Below are 22,391 nucleotides of genomic sequence, written 5' to 3'. Positions count from 1 at the left end.
GCTTAAGGCTTTCTTCTTTTTTTCAACATGACAAACATCCTTTCTCCTATTGCCTGACAGTAAATGTTAGCTTCCTGACATACCATCCAGGTTGGTGCATTAATGTTGAAAACTATAATGACCTGGGATTTTTCTCTCAGTTTGGGTTTCAAAATATGGAAGGTGGTGTAATGGAGTTGTCATAGCCTGTATTGTGTGGGTACCTGCTTCACATCTCTGCAACTGCAACTGTTGCTGCTTTTTGAAAGCAAACTGACTCTACTTACATAAAGAAGAAATTTGTTTTTTCAGTACTTAGAATAAACCTAGCTCTTCGGACACAGATGATAAAATATATTAAGGTGGACAACAACAGGTATCAGAGAGCCTTATCTTTGCTGTAAGATGGTATGTGGTTTGTATCAGGCAACATTAACACTAAGTTTGTGTGACTTTGTTCTACAGATTCCTCACTTTGAATGGAATTCTATGGTTTTGTCTACAAAAGGTGAACAGCTAGAGTATCTGAGAAGGTGTCTATATGAAACACAGTGATGTCGAAGACATAATAAAAAGTATTTTTTATACAAACACTTCATGTTCTATTAAACTTCTCGTAACATTGGAATACTTACTTTCCAAAATCTCTGTGAGTCAGCTGGAACAAGGCTTGCCATAGGGTATCGGGTATAATGAGACTGAATCCTAAATTTGTTAGAGTATAAAAGGCAGGTCACAATGTGCCACAAAGATATGATAAGGATGCTTAAAATCTCCTCTTGGTGGAAGCTGTTTCAAGTACATGGGTCTGTGACAGTTTTGCTATAAAAATTCATTATTGCCTCCTAAATAAATAGCACAGAGATTGGTCAGATATGAAACTGTCCAAAGAAAAAGCTGGAAGTATTGTGACTGTGAGAGAGGAGGCAGCAGACATAGTTTCCACTATGTCTGTCCTCCAGCGTGTGACAGAATGAGCAATAGAGATCAAACGTAGATTCTCTGTACTGTGAAACCAAGAAACTGAAATGCAGATTTACTAAGAATAGGACTGCTATTACAGCAATAGGACTGCTATTACAGCCATTCTGTTTTCATCTTCTAGAACAGAGATAACATGGGTGACTGTGTCAGGGGAGGGTGTTGTGTGGTGAGGAACCTCCAGCTGCTTGCTTTTTCTACCCTGTGATGTGGTATGTGCACAAGAAGTAATGGCTTGAGCCTTCTGGAACGCCTTCACATACCTGAAAGGTAAAGTAGTTCTAGATATCTGGCAGCCACCTAGACCCTGGAAACACCTGCACTGCAGTTCAGTGTAACTTGGAAGGGATAACTGAGGGATTTACACAAGCTCAGGTGGAAATAATGCTTTTTTCCAGACATAGGCACTTATTAGTGACTGGATAATTCATGAAAATTTTTATGGCCTTGTGCGTTGGACTAGCCCTCACTAATAATAACAAAATTAAACAATCTAAACGTGTTCTGGAAATAATGCGGTACATAAAAGAGCAAAATTAGGCTGAAAATGAAACCAAGAAAAGTCTTTAGAGAGTCATAAATAATGCCTTGGTTATTGGTGGTGAAAAACATTGTTTTATTTCTGATATTTCAAAACTATCTGTCAGTTATCAGGCTTCCTGTGATCACACTGAGCCTGGTGGCATAAGATACTGAAATGTAGAAGGAAAAAAGTAGAATAGCCAGGAGAATGTTCATTGTAAAGTAATAAACTGTAGAGTGGTTACACTATGGCAAATGAGCCCATTTTCAGAAGCAGCCATTGTGACTACAGTTCCTGCTACCTCACAAGGACAGCAAGTTGTGCCCCGCTCTTTCACAGACACACACAACATGTGTATGTTTTCTTGCATTTTTTGTACAAGCATTCTTTTTACCACATCCTTTGAAGGCTGGCTGAGGTAAGCAACTACATTTCTGAATTGACCATTGTGCACCTGGCTGTCACTTTTTTTTAAACCTCAGTAGTAGGAGAGGAATATATTTTTATTGACTCAATCCAAATCAGTGTGCTGATGAAAAGCCAGGAAAAAGGGACAGAATTGAACCAAGTTGCAAGGTGTTCTCCTCCTGAGGCTGTCCTCATGTGTGGGATGACTGAAAATACTAGTAAATTGTCTGCTTGTGGTGATGGTGCTTCTGATCAAACTGAAAAAGGCTCCAAGGGTCTGTTCTGTAAAAGTGCTTTAAGGAAATGTCGTTGAAGGCACAGCATACAGACTATCTGTATATTCTATTTTGTGTAAAATTGAGAAAATAATCATCAATGTATGTTAGGATATCAGAAGGTGGGCTTCAAGTCAGAGGGCTGTTTTATACCCTGCTTCTGTACAGGTGGTCTTCAAGTAGCAACTATGGAGTGTAAAAAGGTAGCAGTGGCTGTAGATGGAGTGATCAGTCATGGACAGTCATGTGCTTGGGCTGGACCCTGCATTTCAGGTATGTTCGAGTTATGTATGGATAAAGTTAGTACTATTCACAATGGGGAGAGGATTGAAACTTGCTATCAGTGGATTCAGAAAGTGCATTTAAGAAAAGTAAAATATAAAACAAGTATTTTGATAAAATGTGCTGCTTTTGATCCTTTACCGTCATTTTCTTTCTAAAATCTGCGAGTTTTACATCAGATAGGCTGCTGTAAACTGGAGATTTAACTAGAGTCTAGAAGACTTTAAGAGCAGCTGAAAAGCTGTGGAATTAAGGGAAAAACAGAAAAGATGTCCCACAGATTAGGTACCCCTGTACAGTAACACACTGAAATGAGGTGTGATGGCTGTGCCTTTCCCATGTGTTTACCCCTCTCTCCTAGGAAGGCAATAGTTACAATTACCATTCAGTCAGGTGTAGTGGGCTTCATTTCCAGTTTTCGTCCTACATCAGCTGAAATTACATTGCTTGAGTGTTACGATATCTGCTTTACCCAACGGAGAGATCTTTTGAAGAGATTTTCTAAAAATGGCAGGCATGTTCTACTTTAGCAAAACTGAGTGCTCTGATTTGGGCAAAGGCTATATGAAGAAATCCGTATCCTGTCAATATGATAGCAATGATGAGCTGATTATTAAAAGAGGCACCATTGATATTTTTATAGTGTTAAAGTTTAATTGTTACTAGTTAAAAGTTTAAACATCAAAATACATCAATTCTTTATTAGGTGGAAAAGTCCTCCCTGTCATAAGTGCTTGCAGATGATCAGTTGTTCTGGGACTTTTCATGAATGCTTGTTAATGGCCTCAGATCTCTGAGGAAACCTTCCATAAAATACTTGCTTTAGAAATAAATACAAAAGCATAAAAAAGTGGAAAATCCCTGTTACCGGAAGCCAAAACATAATAGGTGAAAACTGCAAAGCTATTAACCTTGTAAACTTTTCTCTCTTTCCTCACGGCTGGCTACTAATACAGCTTTGGCTGAGGTCGGCATTTCTTGAGCCACGTAATATACTTTGGTTTTCAATATGTGTTTCAATTTCAGGCTAAATTAATTATTTTGAGAAGGCTCTAATGAAAATATTCTCAAAATATGGCTGAAGAATGCAGGATTTACATATACTGCTAAAGTGAGAAATCAGGCTGTGCAAACAGCCAGTTAGAATAAAATTAGCTACCTACCAGTTGTACTTAATTTAACAGTAAATTCATTCTCAAGCATTGTTTGGGGACTAAGCCATCACTATCCTGGACTGAGTGTAAGGATATGCAACTAGTTTTATTTTCTACTGAATGGAAAAATAGAGTTCTCTCAGAAATCTTCATTTATTCTAATCAATTTTAATTCTTCAGGATTGTAAAGGTTAGCAAATATTCACCTCTTGTTGATTAGCTAGTAAATATCTTAAGACTTGGATAGACAGATTAACTGTTTAACAGTTAACAGAATAACTAGTATGCTGCTACAAAACTCTGAACAATTTGGGGATATTTTCATGCAACAAAACCAGAAGAGCCTATCTAAACTCCCTTGCCATATCCCATTTTCCATCATTTTGTTTACAATTTTGATAGCTTGAAGAGATTTAAGCGTGTAGCCAGGCAGGAAGCTCCAGTAGCATATCGAATCTCTTTGAGTATGCCAATCCATTCCTTCTTTTCATCATCATACCTGCATTTAACAGAATAAGGTCAGAACATAGCTTCTTAAAATTTGAGTTTGACATTTTTTCACTCATATATAAAAAAGGATAGTCCACACATTGCAAAGGCTTGTAGCAGCTTTGTGCTGAACAATGCTACACAGAACTGCTTTTGTCCTCTTAGAACAGAAGTATGTTTTCGTGCATGTGAGTTGTCCTTTTCCTGGTCCCTGACGCTCACTGCTTCCCTATGTCATATTTCATTACTCCTATAAAAGCCTCCTCATCTTAAGTATTCCAGATGAATTTCTTTAAATTCTTACATATAAAGTGTTTTTTTTTTTCTTGTAATCCTTCCTATCCTTTTGCCAGTTAAAACTCCTGAATCCACCTCAGCAACTGAAGAGTCACAATAGAGGCACAATGTTTCATCACTGCTACCATGATTTAGGTAAATAAATCTAGATACAGATCTCTGATTTCTCAGAACAATTACTCGTTTGACTAATAATACATATGTATGAACCTCTCTGTGTATACATGCTTTCCTGCATAAGAATGTCACAAAACAGAGAACGTTTGTACAGCAAAAGCACATTTAAAAGGCTAAACCTGCCAATAGAACTTATTTTTTTCCATACATCCTTGCTATATAGTAAAAAAAGAATCTAAATGTCATGACTCAGACTGTTCATTAGTAGATGGAAATAGTCATTAGATTCAAATCTCAATGTTTGTCAGAAAGTAACAAACATGTTATTTGGCAATAAGTGCTTTACAACCTGAGATATGGTTGACTTCCAGAGTTAAACATAGTATTAATTTTATCCTTCAGTGTCTACAAACCTAACTGTTGATAGGGCTTTCAACCAGGAAAGTATGATCAAAATTAAACTTACTTCCATATGTCAGTGACTTCACTAGGTGCAAATTCTTTAGATTCAAGCTGAATCATTGCAAAGCCTCCAATAGCATACAAAGATCCACTTAAGGTGACTAAACTGATGGAACTTCTCTCTTGGGGAAATTGAGGCAGAACCTCCCACCTGGAAACGAAGAGAAAAACCTAAGTCAAATACATGTGAAATATTCTGAACTGAATGTACTTAAAATACAGTTCTGGGTAACGTAAATGCAGCTGCTGTGGACCACTTTAGTGAAATGGTATAGTAAAATAAAAAAATGAATCAATCAGTAGTGAGTTTGTTTCTTCATCCCCACAGGAACATCATGCAGAAATGCAAGTCTTAATGCCACAGTATTACACTGATGACATCTCCTTCTAGAGACCAAGTCATACAGGTCTCCTGGTCCCATCATCACTAATATGCTTTATACAGATGTATCTGTCTCCTCTAACGCTCATTTTTCCCTATTGTTTCCAACATAAGTTTTCATTTCTAGTGGCACAGATATAATAATTTGAGAATAAAAAATAATAATTAAAAAAAAAAGTAGAGCTCATAATTTCAAATATTCTGCCAAGTCATACCCATGAACATATAAAACATAGAGATATCTCACTTCCCATCAATGTCAACATCAAAACCAATAGGCTAATTTTCTTCTTACACTCGTGTGACTTGACAGTAACAAAACAGAGTAAACTGAGACAAGAACCTGCAGATGTTTTCTGACCACAGGTTGCGTGTGTGTCTGAACAACGGAAGAGAAAGAATGTGCCAAACATAATGGTAACAAAGTGACCTTAACTTTCATTTGCTTTGTATAGAATGTGTAGAGTCCAAAATTGTAGAAATTCTTCTTGCGTAATTCATTTTTTATATTGTTAAATTCTATAAGTAGGTCTCTTTGGGATAGTATACATTTAAGTTAAAGCTTCTGTTGTGAGGATGATGGCTGCAATTGAAGGCAGCACAGCCAAATGGGTTTACGTATGATTGAAGTACTTACTCTAAAATAAAGGTACATTGAGGACCACTTAAAAGTTTAAGCTATCATAGTAAAGCTGTGCTGATGTTAGAATAGTATCAGCACCAGCTATTTTTGTGGCTATCTCAAGATCTTAAAAGCCAAGGTGATAGAATATTTGCTTAAAAATAGCTTGATCTTAAAAATAGCTTGCACTTACTTATTTGTGGTCAGATCAAAAGCTTCAACAGATTCAGTAAGGCCTTCTTCAGTGACACCACCCGCAATGAAAATCTTGCCCTTATGGATAGCTGTTCCAAACATTGAGCGAGCCACTTTCATTGGAGCCAGGTCTCTCCAGTCTCCTTTCTTTGGATTGTATACAAATACTCTATTAGTACATTTCCTGCAGAGAAAAAAGAAAAATTGAAATAATTTCTAATGAACTGTTTTGTTCCAAGTGAGACCTAGTTGAGGTGGGTTTTGGGGGTTTGTATGTAATATCTCTCTCATAAGATCTCTCTGATTTAGTGATGGACAAGTCTTTTTACAAGTCTGTAAAGCACTAATCATCCACAGAACTAAACCTGTTAAATGCTGCTTCCATATGGCAGTAATTTCACTGTACCTTACAGGACAAAGGCAATATCCTTTCTGAGAGTGTTTTGCTCAGATGGACTCTTAGGGAGTGTACAACAACGGTTAGGGTCAACAGGAATTAACTGAATTTAATAATAGAGAAGATCAGGAATAGGTTTATTTGGTAGTTCAAGATAAACAAGTATGCATGTACATGGATCTATGCACCTTTATGAAATATATTCAGTTGTTTTACAGCTCTAATACTGAAACACCCAAAGAAAAAAGGAGCAGTATCTGTGCATTAGACAATTTGAATCTGTATAAATTAACAAGACCCATAGTGGGAGGAGCTAAGATGACTAAATGCTAACTATTGCTCCCTTCCAGAAGAAAAAATGCATTGAAAAATAACTCCATCAAGCACCGAGAGAGGTCATTCCATCTTTCCTCTGATTCAAAGAGAATGTAGGCAGATTTGTTTAGACCCTAGATTTTCATACTGTACTTGAAGACTTGGGCTTGGAAAAGTCACTTTCACTCCAGAACAACACCAAGGTGAAGTTCAAGGCATACCAAAAGCCAACACATGGACACTCCTTTAAACATTTTAGTTTATGCTAGGTATGCCTCTCATCATTTCTCTAAATTTTATTGTTTTACATGGACTCTTAGCCCAGCTAAGCTCATTCTAATGAAAGCAAATGAACTAGTAACTTCATCTGTACTGCACCTTTATAACCACTGCAACTTCTTGTCACTATGCTTTAGTAAAGCATTCGCTTGCTTGGAAAAATTACCACCACACACTCAATAGCAGCAAAAACTTGGATTTTTCTTAATGTTATACCTAGTAAGGTATAACAGGCATTACAAATGAAAAAAATTGAAGATCTGACAAAGTAGTTCCATGGTACCTAAGCATTTCTGTCTGGTAAGAAATAATACTTATAAAGAATATCCTCATAACTAACTGTGATGAATGTGTGTGCATTTAATTAAAAATTTGCCTTGGAAATAAGTAAAGTGATTAAAACAACTGTTTGGGTTTACAATGTATATACAATTTTACCTTATCATGAAAAATATACTCTGTATACCATAATGTGTTGCCTTCTGCCAAATTGTAAGCAACCTTAACCCAGAGATGTAAGAAAGGGATACCCTGATTTCTGAGTGAGGACATAGATCTATAAAGAACCAAACAAATAATGTTCTAAATAATCACAAAAAGACTTACTTATCATCAGTTTTTCCACCAAGACAGTATATCAATCCATTGTTTGAGATAGTAGCATGGCCATAAACTTTGATAGGTAATTTTTTGATCTCACCCCATTTTATTGCCCTGGAACAAGAAGAATATCACTGTTAGGCTCTTTAAACTAATAATGGGCTATTTCCATGTCCTCAGTGGGCATAATTAAATTGTAAACATACACGGGATCATAGCAGAGGACTGAATCCAGTGACTCCTCAGTGCGAAGGTCCTTGCCTGCAATTACGTAGATCTTGTTGTCTGACTCTCCCAGCCCAAAGAGGCACCTGGCTGATGGCAGTGGAGGAAGGGCAACCCACTCACCAGCAATGCTGTCGAGCTGAAAGAGCATCACAACAGAAGATTTAGAAAAGGCAAGTAGTAGAAATTCATGCAACAAAAACTGTTCCACAGAATAAATCTAATCATAGATCAGGTAATTCTTTTTCCAGAAGTGTGTTCCACAGTCAAGGTGTGCGTGGTAAAATGCATCTCCCAGATTTGTCAGACCACTCCTGTTGGACAAGACATTTTATTGCAATGGTGAAATGTAGATCATGGCCATGGATTGCCCCTGTAGCTAGATCTGGGTAGCGTACTGAGGACGAAATGTATCCATCACAGGTCACAGCCTGTTCATTGTATCAGTCTCGAAGATGACATCTGTACTGTTGATAGGGTACTAAACTAGTCATGCATTTTTGAGCTACTGGCAGCCTGGTTTTGTTTTGGGCTGCTAGCTACCAAACAAAATGTCAACAGGTTATAGTAACAGAGTAACAGGTGCATCACTGGTAGAGAAAGGGACAATAATAAGTGAATGTTGGTATGGTCCACATAGACATTTTAGAGGGAACCACAGCCTCATGGGTAATCAGAAAAGTATTTTAACTATACATAGTAACAACAGCAAGCAGTCTTAAAGATGACAAGTGAGAAAGGATTTGGGGAAATGGATTTAGATGTATAAAGTAGGATTTTGAAAATTTAATCAATTTTTAATGTCAATGTAGAGGTTTAGTTTTTCAGGGGCCCCTTTCTAGTAGCCTAAGACTGATTATTCAGTTCTGAATTATATACATTATTGACATCAATGTGGTATTTCTATTGGAAAAATATATCTGTAACAAGTTCTGCACTTCACTGAATAATGTTTTACAACTACATAGGGACGTGAACAGTGTCCGCTCTAGCGAACTGACTTTCCTTTCACAGGTGTAACAGATTCCTGAAACCAGCTCTTTCACTGTGTGTGAAATCACAGTGAGCCTTCATGCTATAAACACTTAATATTTGCATTTTAGATACATGAAGGCTTTAAAATTCTATCACTATCTATCCCTCTGTTTTATTTCATATTGGCAACGGACCTACTTTCACTCTTTTAGGTCAATGTGCCTAAAGACAAGCTGTGGCCAGCAGCATATTGCATAATTCATTAGAAGATCATTTAAATATCAAAGAGCATGTAGCCAGATATCTAAAAATACAACAGAATTAGTTTATGATATAGGCATGCCAAATGGTAATTCTGCTACTTTTCTGAAGTAGATCACGGTAGTTACAATTTATACAGATTTACAAAATCAAGAAAAAAAAAATGCATTCATAGTTGGAACATTGTATTTAGTCTACTGGCATCAACAGTTTATGAGAACAACCTTCTACCTATAAATAACATATTTTGGAATGCCCTTATGTTTTCAAACAAAAATGTGACAAATTCGGAATTTTGGTGAAAAAAGTGACATTTAAAATACAGACATTATTATGGTCATAAAAATATTTCAGATACAAAAAAAAAAGATTGTATCTAAAGAAGCTAAGTACTCAACTTTCATGGAACTTAAATTCACAGAAGACATTCAACAATAATATTATTAGTCTTAACTTTGGGCACCTGTACAACATCAAATCAGGACCTTAATGAAAGCTAGTGCCTGGATATAATATGCTAGTTAATCTTTTCTGAGATCTCACCATGGACTTAATCTTGAAAGAGAAGATGCAGGTCCCTTGGTTTCACTTACCTTTATGAGACAGGAATAGCTTTCTATAGGAATTTTTCTCCACTGACCAGAGACTAGACAATTCACTTGCATAGACGCCAAGTACTTTTCAGTGACTCTTACAAGCACCTATTATTGCACCAATAATTATAAAGCTTATACCTGGAAGAAGTATGATTGGAAAGGCTGATCCTTGTTCTCCTCTTCCACATACAGTCCTCCAACAACGTAGACCTGATTTTGTTTGGTGACTATACTGGAATGATTTCTGGGAATCTGTTCAGCCAGGGCTGCTAGGTAGCATTCATTTTCTAGAGGATCATAAGCTACTGCGGCAGTGTCATTAACCAGAAGAATTAGGTCTTTGACAAACATACCATGCCTGGGAAGGTCATTTAGATAGCCAGGAAGTAAATCTTCATCTCCTACATCACCATTTACTTCCCCTTTGTTTGACTGTTCTTTGTTTTTGCTAGAGTCAGGCAGTTTTCCAGCAAAAGCATCCTTAATAATCTTTACTTTCTTCTGAAGATCTGAGTTGCTTTTAATTATATCATCCTTTTCAACATGTTCTTTGAAATATTTTTCTGGCATAAGACGAAAACGTATACAGTCAAAAACTTCTCCCAGGCTCTTTACTCTGTTCTCCTTGTCTTTTCGGACCCATTTCATTACTGCTTCAAATACCAGTTCTTCCTTTTCTACATTTAAGCTGTCAGGTGAAATAACTGAGATAAGTTCATGTGGGGCAAGCTGTAGGAATTCATCTTCTTTGCAGATCTGCACAAAATGATCTGAGACAAAGTCACGGGCAGAAAATGCAAGTCTTGGGCAATCAAGCAGAACACCTAATCGAAGGATGGCCAGACAATTACCAACAGCAAGCCTCTTTTGAAGATAGGAGACACACACGGTGAATACAGAAGGGATCTGAAAACGACTGGCCAAAGCAAAAATATCTTGCACGTTAGAATCATTAAGATCAATACTTGCTGAATAAAGGTATTTGACAATCATATCCAAGATGTTGGGGTCAACATCATCTAGAACTACCTCCTTCTTTTTCTCTTCATTTTGCTCAGATAAGAAATACTCACGAAAATAAGGGCTACATGCTGATAGAATCAACCTGTGGCAGGGCAGGCTTCTGTCACCAGCTTTTAGGGAGCAATCTATAAACTTTTTCTCTTCCAGGAGTTCCTTGAGGCCATCTTGAAGAAGGGTGGATTGGTAAAGTCTCAGTTCTTCAGTGAGTTCCCTTTGGGAATCCATTTTGTGAATGCTTGTGAAAGGGGGGGGAGCAGAAAGCTTTAGCTGTTGACTGCCCAAAGGTCTGTCCGTAAAAAAGGCAGACCAATGTGCTTTGCCCTGCCTGAAGCCCTTGCAACTTAATCTCACTAGCTAAATATAGGTACATACTCTTACAGGTTGGAATTTAGGATGGATGGTTTGGAAAAAAAAAAAAGAGTTGGTCTCACAGCTGTCAAAGACTGAAAGAAGCAACTGCTGCTTTTAGTTACTTTGGTCAGGTTTTGCCATCATTCTCCACATTTAATCAATGACATTACTTGCAATGTAAGAAATTACTTGATATGAGTAAGGACAGCAGAATCTGACCCTCTGTGAGACAGCTATGAGCAAGATCATAAATATACATGTTATCAAATACTCTGAAATGCAAGTATTATGAATCAAATTGTCAGCTGCAATTACTGTTCACTTTTTCAGAAAGTTGCTTAATACACATCTCGTTGCTACAGGTTTTAAGGAGAAATCAGTCACAGAGATATTAAAAAACCCTGAACTTTGCATCAACTATCTCTGCTCAAAAAACAATTTTTACATATCTCACATCAGCATTTTTTCAGATATTGAAAACAACACTTTATTTTGAGCTGCTTCTTAACATAGATTTAGTTGTATTTATTTGGAAACAAACAAAAACATGTTTAAAATATGTATTATTCAGGTAAAGTACAATTTTCAAAAATAATTTAAATCTCTATCCCCTCAATAAGCAGTCACTCTTCAGATAATCAGTAAGCATCAACAATCCTTTTAAATTCAGCTGTTTTAGAAATGGTGTTAACTGCTGTTAAGCACTAAAAACAGTACCTAGAAGAAGTAGGACAACAAAAAAAGACATAATAAAATACATGAACATTATTTAATGGATGTGTTTTTTAACAAAACTAAAAAAAAAAAAGACCCAAATCAAACAAGCAGTTTAAGAAGTGTGAATTTAGAAAAATTATGCATACGATGGTTTCACAATTTAGACTGGGAACATTTTGATTTTTATTAAAGGTCGTAATAGAGAAACAAAGCAAATTTGAAGTTGTATAATGTACCTTGATAAAGGACTGTATTTTGTCCATACAGGGAATGCTTTTTACCCAGATAGTAGTTTTTTTTTGGCTTTAATATAATGGAAACAGGACAAAAAGACAACTAGTGGAATGCAAGACCTACAAAGAGGTACAACATTACTCGAGTTTATTGAAATCATAATTGCTTTTCAACTGTAGGTAGTGTTTCATTAAAATATATACCTTTAAAGATTTTCTACAAACATATCTGCACCACAATTAGTTTACTATAACAGTCAGCTGCTAAAACAACAGCTGAATAGACAGCTCATTTGACTTTTTCCACTTACAGAAAATAGTACAGAGGTCTTATCTCCCTAGAAAACGTAACAGCTGCATCTTCCCTTAAACAATAAATGACTCATTTCTAACACATAATGCCATACAGGTCTAATGACTCAGACACAGAATCTATTTGTGTGTGTACTTTATCATCCCTTAAGAAAAAAAAAAGGAAAAAAATATATGAAGATACCTGGATTACAATTGAGTACCTGGAATGATACATAATGAACTCTTCATAAATGATGAGATATGAAAACTAGTATTTGGAACGGTATTGCTTTTTGTCAAAAAAAGTCAGTAACATAACACTGCTACAGTGACACAATCAATACACCTAGATACAAAGTGTTGTACATATTATTGTATTTCTGTGTTGCACAATATGAAACAAGTTATGGAAATTTGATTTAGATATAATTATTATGGGAAAGTACATTGCTGTGTGAAAATACATGAATACTTTAAGTTCAGCATGAAGCTACATACACTGCACTATCAAAAATGGTGGTTTCCTTTTCTAGTATGCTTCCAGGTAAAATGTGCTACAAGGTAAAATGGCAGGGGTGGCTGGTCCCAGCAGCCAGGGCACTAAGTGGGGCATTAAATTGTTAAAAGCAAAACAAACAAAAAAATGGTGGACCCTCTGCTTTTAGGGTAGGAAGCCTTTGCTCTGATACCCTCTGACACCCTGCCTTAAAACACCAGGGGTACCAGGGTGTCAAGAATGGCAGTCAGCCAATCACAAAGCAATATTAAAACACATGGCGTGTGACATTTTCATATAATGGTGGTTCCCTGCCATAGAATGCCAGCTGAAATAAAACAGCAGCCACCATTCATGTAGAGGGGAAAGACTTTCAGGTTCAGTGGAGTGGGACTGCACGGGGCTTGTGGAGCAGGTGTCTGCCTGCAGGGGGGTGGGACTCCACCAGAAGCTGGGGCCATAGTCCTGTCCCTTGCTCCAGTGGATGCTGGTCCTCCTTCCACTACTTACAGGAACAATGCAATAAATAGAAAGCTTTTATGTATACACAGTTTTTGAATAATCTTTCTGACATATCCTGAATATGCATTATATAGTATTTGCCTGGTCTTTAACTTTGGCATGTTCTTTATCTGCTACTCTTGTATTGTTCAATAACCTACAGATCTCACAGAATCAATAAGAACTAAGAATCTTTCATTGGTTGGGAAACAAACACACAACAATCTCAATCAGGTCATTACTTCCCAGAGTCCCTGGAGCGTGAATCCATCCTTTAGCTTCTCTATTGCAAGTCCTAGTTCTTCTGAAAAAACAGGCTCCCGATCATGTTGCTTTTTGGAATGCACAAGACATAAGATAAAATAGAAGAGAAGATACTTTTAAACTTAATTATCCAATTTTTAACAACATGAATTCAACATCATGAAAAAGAGATGTTCTTACCTTGTTTTCATCAGCAAAGTAAGCCTGCAAAAGAAAGAAAAAGCAACTCAACCTTGAGAAAAACATTATAGTTTAAATAGAAGTTTGCTAGCAATTCCTTATTCGTTGGGATAAGGATTGTATTTGGCAAATTTTCTTCAACAAACCAGTTTATATGTTTTTTTTGTTTTGTTTTGTTTTTTTTTTTTTAAACAAGATCAAAGTTCCTGGACAGTCTAATGCATTTAAAAATATTTTTTTTTCTGAAATACAGGGAGATGGGTACTAATACAGTTTTCTAAACTGTTATTGGCAGGAGTGCAAAGGTCATCAAGGGTGACTCAAAATTATTGTTGCCTTTCTAAAACTCTTTCAAATTTGTATCTTAGATGAATACTGAGGATACAGACATCACCTCCTATTAATCTGCTCCAAAAGAAGGAAGACTTTTTAATATAATATATTGGATTATTCTGTACTGCTGGTTCTTGAGCTATTCCTGACCTCAAAGTGTTGAGAAACAAGTTGCAACTACTACTTTAAATACCGACTACAATTTATTTTGAATAACAGTTTGTGCTAAAGTTAAAAAAACGTAGAATAAATTAATGTAGTAATCATGATTATAAAAAAGCCATGTAGGCAATATACGTTTAAATATAGAAAGTTCAATTGTAGCTTAACTTTAATAGAAGAATGGAGCTGTACACTGCTTATATTTGAATAACCAAACAAGATTTTTTTTTTTTATTTTTCTGTGGAGAAGCTTACCACAAAAGCATCTGTCTGCTCATCAGATTCTATTTCCACATCATCTTGAACTTGCTCCACTGTTAAGTCTTCAAGAGGCTGAGGCTACAAGTTAAAACACTGAAGTAAATAAATCCATATATACATGTTGAAAGTACTTTTATTACTGCTTGTTAACACAATATTGCATCTGATTTAAAATAAATGAGTCAACTACCTTTTCTTCCATTTCATAATCCACTCCAAATATTGGGTTAGCTGAATAAACTCTGTGAAGTGAATTAATTTCTTTCACTGCCTCCTGTAGTTTCTCCACAGGGTCTATCTTAAAACCAAGTACATATCCTCCACTCTGTGTAATAGAGGAAAGAAGACTTTATTATGAAATTATTGTTGCTTGTTATTTAAACAACTTTTTCCCCAATGGGGATTTGTAGTTTAACAAATTTCAGTTTGACGATGAAAACATTATCTGTATTTTGGTATCTTATTTTCAGTCGGCCACTTAAACCATGGGTAGAATAAAAACAATGACAATGTTTCTCCATGGGATAAGCTTTTAACTGTTAGCCCATTAGATAAATGGGAAACAAAAACTTATTACAAAAAAAAGCAAGATCAAACAAGGGAAGGAGAAGAACGATTTATTTCCAGCTACTTAATGAAAGCTTAGTTTGTTGGATCTTGATATAATTATTAAAGAAGCTTGTATGTATAGTTAACTTTTTTCTTTTTTTTTTTTAATGACTATTAAAAGCATTTCTAATAAAGGTCAAATTGAAGAAGAATCACTGTCTCTTAGAGGAAAACATACACAAGTGAGAAAGATTAAAAATAGTGGTTTTACTTAAGTACAGAAGTAATGAGTTATCCTAGATAATCTGTCAGAAAACAGTCTTTAACAGTTAAATTATTTTAAACTGGTCTTGCTGGCACATTGTTTTTGCTTAGAGAATTCCTAACTCACAACAGCCATACTGACCTGAACATACTGACATTTTAGGCAGTGTGAAGAGGATGTTTTTTAAAAGTTGTGTTCTAAAGGCCACATAGAAGGAACACTAAGTAGTTTAAGAGCAGCACTATCACATTTCAGCATTAAATAATTGTATATATAAAAATTTAACCAGCTAAAAAAGGCTATTAAAGCTTCTTACCTGCTGAGAACTCTCTATCACAAGTGCCAAGCCAAACTTGGAGTCTCTTATTTTTATTGAACGCTAACAGTAAAGAGGTAAAAACTGTTTGTTAAAAACTGTTTTGTAATTACTTGATATAAGTTTGTTTTATTTATTTTCAATTATTATTTTGCACAGTACTAATTACCATTACTGTTCCTGGAAGATTGGCTAGCAGCATTCCCTCCCATTTACCATTACAGATCCGAACCACTGAAACCTCAAGGAAAAATGTTTTTTATCAGAAGTGCTAATAGTTAATTTCTGGACATTGGGTTCACAGATCATTAGTCTCAGAGTATGCAGTTGACAGGAAGCACAACAGTAAATAGTTCGGAAATTAGAAATACAAGCCGTTCTTCAACATTTTGACGTGCCTCCAATTAATCTGGACAGAAAAAATCCACACTGCAGTTAATGCTGGTAAGACCAAATTCTTCCCTGACTTTGGGACATAAAATACTAATTCAGTGCAAAATGGGAGCATTAACTGAAGACTAGAACTTAGCCCATTTCATTTTCAAAATGGCTGTTTCAAGGTACTTACAATTTGTAGATAGGGTATGCTGACGTTAAAGCTGTCATTCATATTTGCATGCCAAACTATTCTCACATTAGTAATAAAAAATGTTCCCAAATTTCCCTATTAAAGAAAAGTATGTTAGAACTGCTTTGAAATATAGAACCTTTTTTCCCCAAACATGATGATTACTGATACCTGTTTACCATTAGCAGGATACAGCTTCACATTTAATTCTGTAGAAGTCTGATCCTTTCCCACCAAAACCAGTGGAAATGCTACTATTGATCGCTAAGAAGCAAGATCCAGTCTTTAAAGGATACAGTACCCAAGTGGTGAAAATCACTTGGGAGTTCCCATTACTGCAGCAAAACAAGATCAAATCACAGCATGGCAAACCTAATGGGAGTACGTGAAGTGTCTGAGTGTTCTTAACTGTACAGATCTGGAATTGGCATATAGAGTAAGTATAATGGCATGTGGGTTAAACTTAGGCAATTGTGGAGATGCGTGCCAAGGGAACACAGAGGAAAGAACTTTTTAGCTTGTCAGGATGGATCTTGTTTCCATTCTGGACTAAAACTACATAGACAAAAATAACATCTCCCATTTTGTTTCATAGCTCTGGGAAATACTCGTAACTAATTCCCTGTGTAATAACGGAACTGTTTTCTATTTTCTCCTTAAAGTCTTTATTTTTTCACGTTTTAAGACATAGATTCCCATTCAAGTATTTTCAGTTTCCAATAATCAAAAGAGAATACAGTCTTACTAAGTAGTCAAGGCTGCAAGTAAACACAAACATGCAGCAGAGCATTTTGGAAACGGCATGATTGTCTTTCAGGATAATACAGAGCTTTAGACTCATAAATATCTCTTACTAACATGAGCTGTGTATCTAGTTCCATGCACATTAGCTGAGTCATGTAGACCTGAGGTTGCCGAGAACTCTGTTGTACTGAATAGCAAATATATGAAATCAGCTTCTCTGCATGCAATAGCTAATGAACTGAACTAAGGGTAATACCTCTGAGGTTACAAAACTGTAATTGCTAGAATTGCTAAAATTGCCAGAACACTTCACCGTAGCCAACAGTCTCATTTTTCACTATACCTGGTCACTTGATAAATTCCAAACTCCATTGATTTTATCATATATCTGTTCTTGTGGTAATAATCTCAGTTGCTTGTTCTGAATCAATGCACTTCTCAGCTTCAGATCACGATACATTTTAGAAGTTTCATAAGCTCTGAAAAAGAAAAAAAAATCACCAGGTTACGATTTCAATGTCTTTTATTATCTTTCAGTGCTTGTTTTAGCACCAACATGAAATGCTACATATTTTCAACTTTTCTTATTATCATGTACAAAAATGAGAGTACTATTAAATCTTCATCAATGAAAACCTTTATATTTCAGTTCTTAATAAAATTACTTTTAAACTTTTTTTGATGTTTTAATCTCTTGTATTATTTGTGCATATGCTATTTCTTTCTGTTCCTTAAGATTGTCATCTCCCAGCCTCCACTACAAAACATAAATCTAGCTCCCACGTTACACATAGTATAGACATCAAGAATAATTTATTTTTCACTGCCAATTAGGTCACAAACATCTAATTACATGTACATCAGTATTCCATAGCTCTTAAATAGAAACCAATGGTAATGTATTATGCCCACATTCATTCAGGTGACTTAACTTTTAGGTGGGAAACATCCACTGCTTTTTATTTCAGTGGGAGTTTTGACCGGTATTTAACTCATTTCCATTACATGGTCCACAATTAGGGAAAATGATTATAGGCAGAAAGTATAAATAGAAAATGTACACTTAGATTATTAGCTCTTTGGTATTTTTATTTATTTAGACGGTTGATACACACAAGATGAATGCTTTGATTAATGACTGGTATTTATACATATTAATTTTCATTATGTACAGTTATCTACTAGAATTTGTAAGTATTCTTTCCCCTCTTTCTAGAGATTGTGTTCTCTTCTTTCAGAAAGGTTTTGTGAATGTTAAATCTGGGCAGTCCACCTACCATAGTAATCCCAGATATCTGATCCACCGAATTTCGTAAACGAACAAACACTGTTTTAAGTAGGATACCTGTGCACAGCAATAACTGAAGTGAAGAGTCTGGGACTTCCAGGAACGACATTGGTAAATATGAACTCAAACCGTGTATTATTACATTTAGTCAATATATACAGAGCTTCTGTTTGTCCCCGTAATTTCTGCAAGAAAAATTTGAAATTTAACATTTTGACAATATAGCATCTTGCCTATCCAAAGGTGTAATCCTGATTCTACTACTGATCTACTGTTGTCTTCAACTGAACAGGGATTTCACTCTTTTTTTCTCCAGGAACTAGCAGTTCCATCAGCAGCAGAACTAATGAAGTCTGGCTGCTATACATATGCAGTATCATGACAGTATTTTTGAATTTACCTCTTACCATCCAGAGGCATCATCCTTCCGTTCATGCTCCCCAAATACCCTGGCTCTACGTCACATCCCTTTTCCTGCAAGTCAACAATGCACTGACATTGTTGATATTGTACTGGCTGAGCAGCCAGGCCGTACAGAGGCCACTTGGCCAACTAGCAGCTACCATGTGGCTGGACCGGTAATCTCCCTGCTACTTCTTTGCTGCTAACCAAACAAATGGCTTCACTGTTGCCTGTACCTCAGGCTATGTATTTGAGAGCTTTCTTGCACAAAATTATTCTCTCTATAGATCTTTGTTAAATGTGGACCAAGCCAATAAGCACATGACTTCTCAAGAACAGAGAAAAATCACCGGTGTGACTACATGCGTTTTACTGCCTTAGGAAACTGAATAAAATAATGCTCCTATAAAAAAGAAAAAATCTCCTGATCTTTAAAACTGAACTATCATTACTACTCTATTACTGTTCTTGCAAGTAAACCTTCAGAATATTATTTATATAGTCAACTAAGTATAAATAATGAATTGCAGCTTTTTTATTTTTATTTTTAAAAGTAACTTACTGAGTTGGCAGTTCTTGTAGTTATGTTTATAATGCAGTTGTAACCAACAGCTAAAAGGGGAAAAAAACACAATAAAGAATAGCTCTGAGAACAAGAAAAAATAATACATAAAACTACAAAGTATAATACTGAATTTTTTAGCAGGCAACTTTATTTTATAAATGCATATAAAAGTAGCATGTTTGTGTGTGTGCAGTTGTATGAGAGAGCAAATACAGAAGAGCAAGCTGTTAGAGAACCTAAGCTTACACAGCTTATGAGCAGAATAGATTTTCATTACTGACTATTAAGACCTAAGCACTGGAAATAAACTGGGTACCAAGTAAGTGCATCCTGACCTTACTTCAGCAAATTAAGTTAAATGTGAGTAAACTAGCTGACTATTCACACAGTTAAAATTAGAAGCTAATTTAGAGCTTTCAGTAGGAAATTTGGAAAGGCAGGTACTTCTGGAGAATAAAATCTTTATGTGAATACACAGGTGGCAACAAGAAGTGCAAGTATAGCAAAGTATGAAGAAACTCAAATTTATGTTTCTTTCTAGAAAAATAATACATCTGAAATGCTCTTCAACTTATTTTCTACGAAATTAACATTGAATATTAATATTTTACTTTGAATTATTGTAAAAGTTCCTACATTACAAATAGATTAATTCATAACAATTTATTTCAGACTTTATAGAACAGAACAAGACTTTACTATTCTGTACTGTAATCTGTAGTATTGGGAAAGTACAGCATGCCACCATAAAGGAAGCAAAAAAATTTGCAATCATTTAACAGGAGATGACACTTACAGAGATTGACTCTGGGCAATGACAATGAGCGCCAAATAATCCGCAGATTTGTCACAAGCAGTCTGCCTGGAAATAAAGAGCATAAATAGTTTTCATCTGAATAACTGCCATTAACATAAACATGTAAATATTCCATTCTGTGGTAATTATTTACCTCTATTTTTGCAAAACCAGAATACTCCTTTCTCTTGATAGGAAGAAGGAAATCACAGGACACCCCAGCAGAACAATTGCTAACCTCCCCCTCCTTTTTTTCTGACCACCAGGAGAGAAAATCCAGCAAGAGGGAACAAATGAAAGAATCTCTAATATATACCATCATTCCTCAAAGAGGAACCAAGGATGTGAACTGATTTCACATCTACCTGCCTATGGTAAAAACGCAGAGAAACGTGATTGTGCAGAACTACTCTGAAAAGAGATAGTAAAGACTGTTAACTGTCCCAGCCGACTTCCTGAATAACCTCACCTCTTTATGTCATATGCAAATTTCTTAGATTCTGTATCATGTATGCTGGCAGCTTCACACACGTTCTCAATCAGTAAGGAGAATAAATGAGTCTGTGCATGTGTGTGCTACTCCTTACTGATTCATTTTAAACCAGGTTATGAAAAACTATCAAAATAACTGGAGAATGACATACACCTGAAAAGAGAAATCCTTTACTGTTATAGAAATGGAACAACTCCTTGCAAGCTGAAGTGCAAAATTGGTCTGTGTAAGGATTAAACAGGACTACATCAAAAGATCATCATTATTTTTATAAACATGTTACTCTTACAAGGCTTTCAATTCTAAACAAATTTTGAGTCGAGATTATCAGCTTCCTTTAACTATGAACAAGATAAACTATTTGAAAATACTCCCAGAAGAGACAGATCTGTGAAAAGGCAAGATATAATTCCTGCAACAGACGCTGGTTAAGTAGTAGGAAGGTTACAATTTCTCTAGGTAAATGGTTACCTCTGTCTCCATTGTTTCCTTTGGTATCTTCAATAGACTCTAAACAGTCTATAAGGACCTCTCCAGGTCTCATTTTCATTTGTCTAAAAAAGAAAAAAAAACAAACTAGTGAAAGACAGATTTATCCTCCAAAAGAGGACTATCTATATTTCTGCACTTCCCTTTCCTTTTTTTTTTGCTTAGCGCATCACACTACTGAAAATTTCCATACGTTCATACACACAAATCAACATTATATACCTGAAATTGTTATCACCACATACAGCATATGAAAAATACCAATACCTTCATTAATACCTTCATTTTTAAAATCATCATGATAAATAATTATGTAGGAAGTATGACAAGCTAACTGCACCCCAGAATTGGGAGAACGTGTGTGAAAGTGCAGGAGAAGAGTGCAGAGCTTCATTCACTCATGTCATTTTTGGCAGATAGAGTTTGTTGCATGTTTCTGTACTTTTAGGTCAGAGGGAACGGAGCTGGGCTCAGAGAGAACAGGTGCCCCAACGGAAACGTCAGGTGCACACTGGTAAGGGAAACGCTCTGCTGAATTTTGAGCGATTTATTTATATTTTGTTCCATTTAATTACTAATTACTAATTAATTACTAATTACTGAATTATGTATCAGACTTAGCGTGCAATTGGGCGTATTTTAATCGCACCGTGTATGCAGCCCAAACTCCGCAACCTGCAGCCAGACAGAAACCAAAGGCGTTCCCAGGGCGGGAACTCCCCTCCGCACCCCGAGACGCCCATGACAGCTACTTTTACTTCCCAGGACCAGGTGGAAGCAGGACATGGGACGAGCCCCGTGCCCACTCCCCTCACCCACCCCTCTTTTAACATTTTTCACGCCCCCCGCCCAGCCGGGCCGCGCCTCAGCATCCCCCCTTAGCAACCGCCCCTTCCCGCCTGCGCCGCGTCACGTGACGGGACCCCCGGCCGCCATCAGAGCGGGCGGCACTCCCGGCGTGCACCGCACCGCTGCCGGGGGCCGCGCTCAGCCCCGGCCGGGCCCCGCGGCAGGGCGGCGCCACTCACTGCGGGGAGATGTCGAAGCGGACATCCCGGTCCTCCCACAGCACGTCCAGCACCGCGCTCATGGCTGCTGCCGGCCCTCGCCCTCCCTCCGCCGAGGCGGCGCAGCGCCGTGGCAGCGGGGGCGGTGCTTCGCGCTCCCGCAGCGCTCGGGATTGGTGGGGGCGGGGGCGGGGCCTGCCCGACCGTCTGGCCGGGCCCCGCCCCGAGCGCCGTGAGGGGCTGTGAGGGGCTGGGCGGGAACGGGCCGCGAGGGGCTTCG

The 22,391-nt window shown here is 36.9% G+C and overlaps 3 protein-coding genes across 25 annotated transcripts in view; 1 reads left to right on the top strand and 2 right to left on the bottom strand.

Moving 5' to 3' along the window:
- The window catches only part of FASTKD1 (FAST kinase domains 1), a 36,132-nt gene extending 18,724 nt beyond the window's left edge, over positions 1-17,408 (top strand). For 16 of the 23 annotated variants that reach the window (XM_083842378.1, XM_083842379.1, XM_083842377.1 and 13 more), the window contains one exon: positions 445-567. In XM_083842378.1, the coding sequence (XP_083698504.1) occupies positions 445-534 (90 nt within the window). In that variant the 3' untranslated portion in view covers positions 535-567. Of the gene's footprint in view, positions 1-444; positions 568-1,084; positions 4,108-4,444; positions 4,524-5,295; positions 6,146-10,568; positions 10,588-16,063; positions 16,204-16,512 lie in introns of those variants that run through there. The other 7 variants (XR_014586216.1, XR_014586218.1, XR_014586217.1 and 4 more) reach the window with 7 other exon arrangements.
- KLHL41 (kelch like family member 41) lies at positions 3,083-11,996 on the bottom strand. The gene is made up of 6 exons (XM_083842402.1): positions 9,953-11,996; positions 7,964-8,121; positions 7,764-7,871; positions 6,165-6,350; positions 4,972-5,118; positions 3,083-4,101 (listed from the first exon to the last, which is right to left on the bottom strand). The coding sequence occupies exons 1-6, from the start codon at positions 11,060-11,062 to the stop codon at positions 3,990-3,992; spliced, it is 1,821 nt and encodes a 606-aa protein (XP_083698528.1). The 5' UTR covers positions 11,063-11,996; the 3' UTR covers positions 3,083-3,989.
- Positions 12,247-22,289, bottom strand: BBS5 (Bardet-Biedl syndrome 5). The gene is made up of 12 exons (XM_083842413.1): positions 22,133-22,289; positions 21,087-21,169; positions 20,123-20,188; positions 19,324-19,373; positions 18,417-18,544; positions 17,415-17,550; positions 16,328-16,423; positions 15,760-15,822; positions 14,820-14,954; positions 14,624-14,707; positions 13,874-13,897; positions 12,247-13,761 (listed from the first exon to the last, which is right to left on the bottom strand). Exons 1-12 carry the CDS (start codon positions 22,192-22,194, stop codon positions 13,660-13,662), a joined length of 1,029 nt encoding a protein of 342 aa, XP_083698539.1. The 5' UTR covers positions 22,195-22,289; the 3' UTR covers positions 12,247-13,659.
- Positions 22,290-22,391: the final 102 nt, after the last annotated feature.

Source organism: Anser anser, assembly GCF_964211835.1.
Source record: "Anser anser genome assembly, chromosome: 6".
Classification (NCBI taxonomy): Eukaryota; Metazoa; Chordata; class Aves; order Anseriformes; family Anatidae; genus Anser; species Anser anser.
Note: the sequence above shows the minus strand (reverse complement) of the source record. Positions and strands in the feature narration are given on the sequence as shown.

Coding starts and splice junctions, on each gene's coding strand:
- KLHL41 (XM_083842402.1), bottom strand. CDS start 11,062: ATGGATTCCCAAAGGGAACTCACTGAAGAACTGAGACTTTACCAATCC. Junction 7,872..7,963: donor GTCCTCTGCTATGATCCCGT/GTATGTTTACAA, acceptor TTCTTGTTCCAG/GGCAATAAAATGGGGTGAGA. Junction 6,351..7,763: donor GGTGGAAAAACTGATGATAA/GTAAGTCTTTTT, acceptor TTTTCTCTGCAG/GAAATGTACTAATAGAGTAT.
- BBS5 (XM_083842413.1), bottom strand. CDS start 22,194: ATGAGCGCGGTGCTGGACGTGCTGTGGGAGGACCGGGATGTCCGCTTC. Junction 20,189..21,086: donor AGGAAACAATGGAGACAGAG/GTAACCATTTAC, acceptor CTTTATTTCCAG/GCAGACTGCTTGTGACAAAT. Junction 13,762..13,873: donor ACTTTGCTGATGAAAACAAG/GTAAGAACATCT, acceptor CATTCCAAAAAG/CAACATGATCGGGAGCCTGT.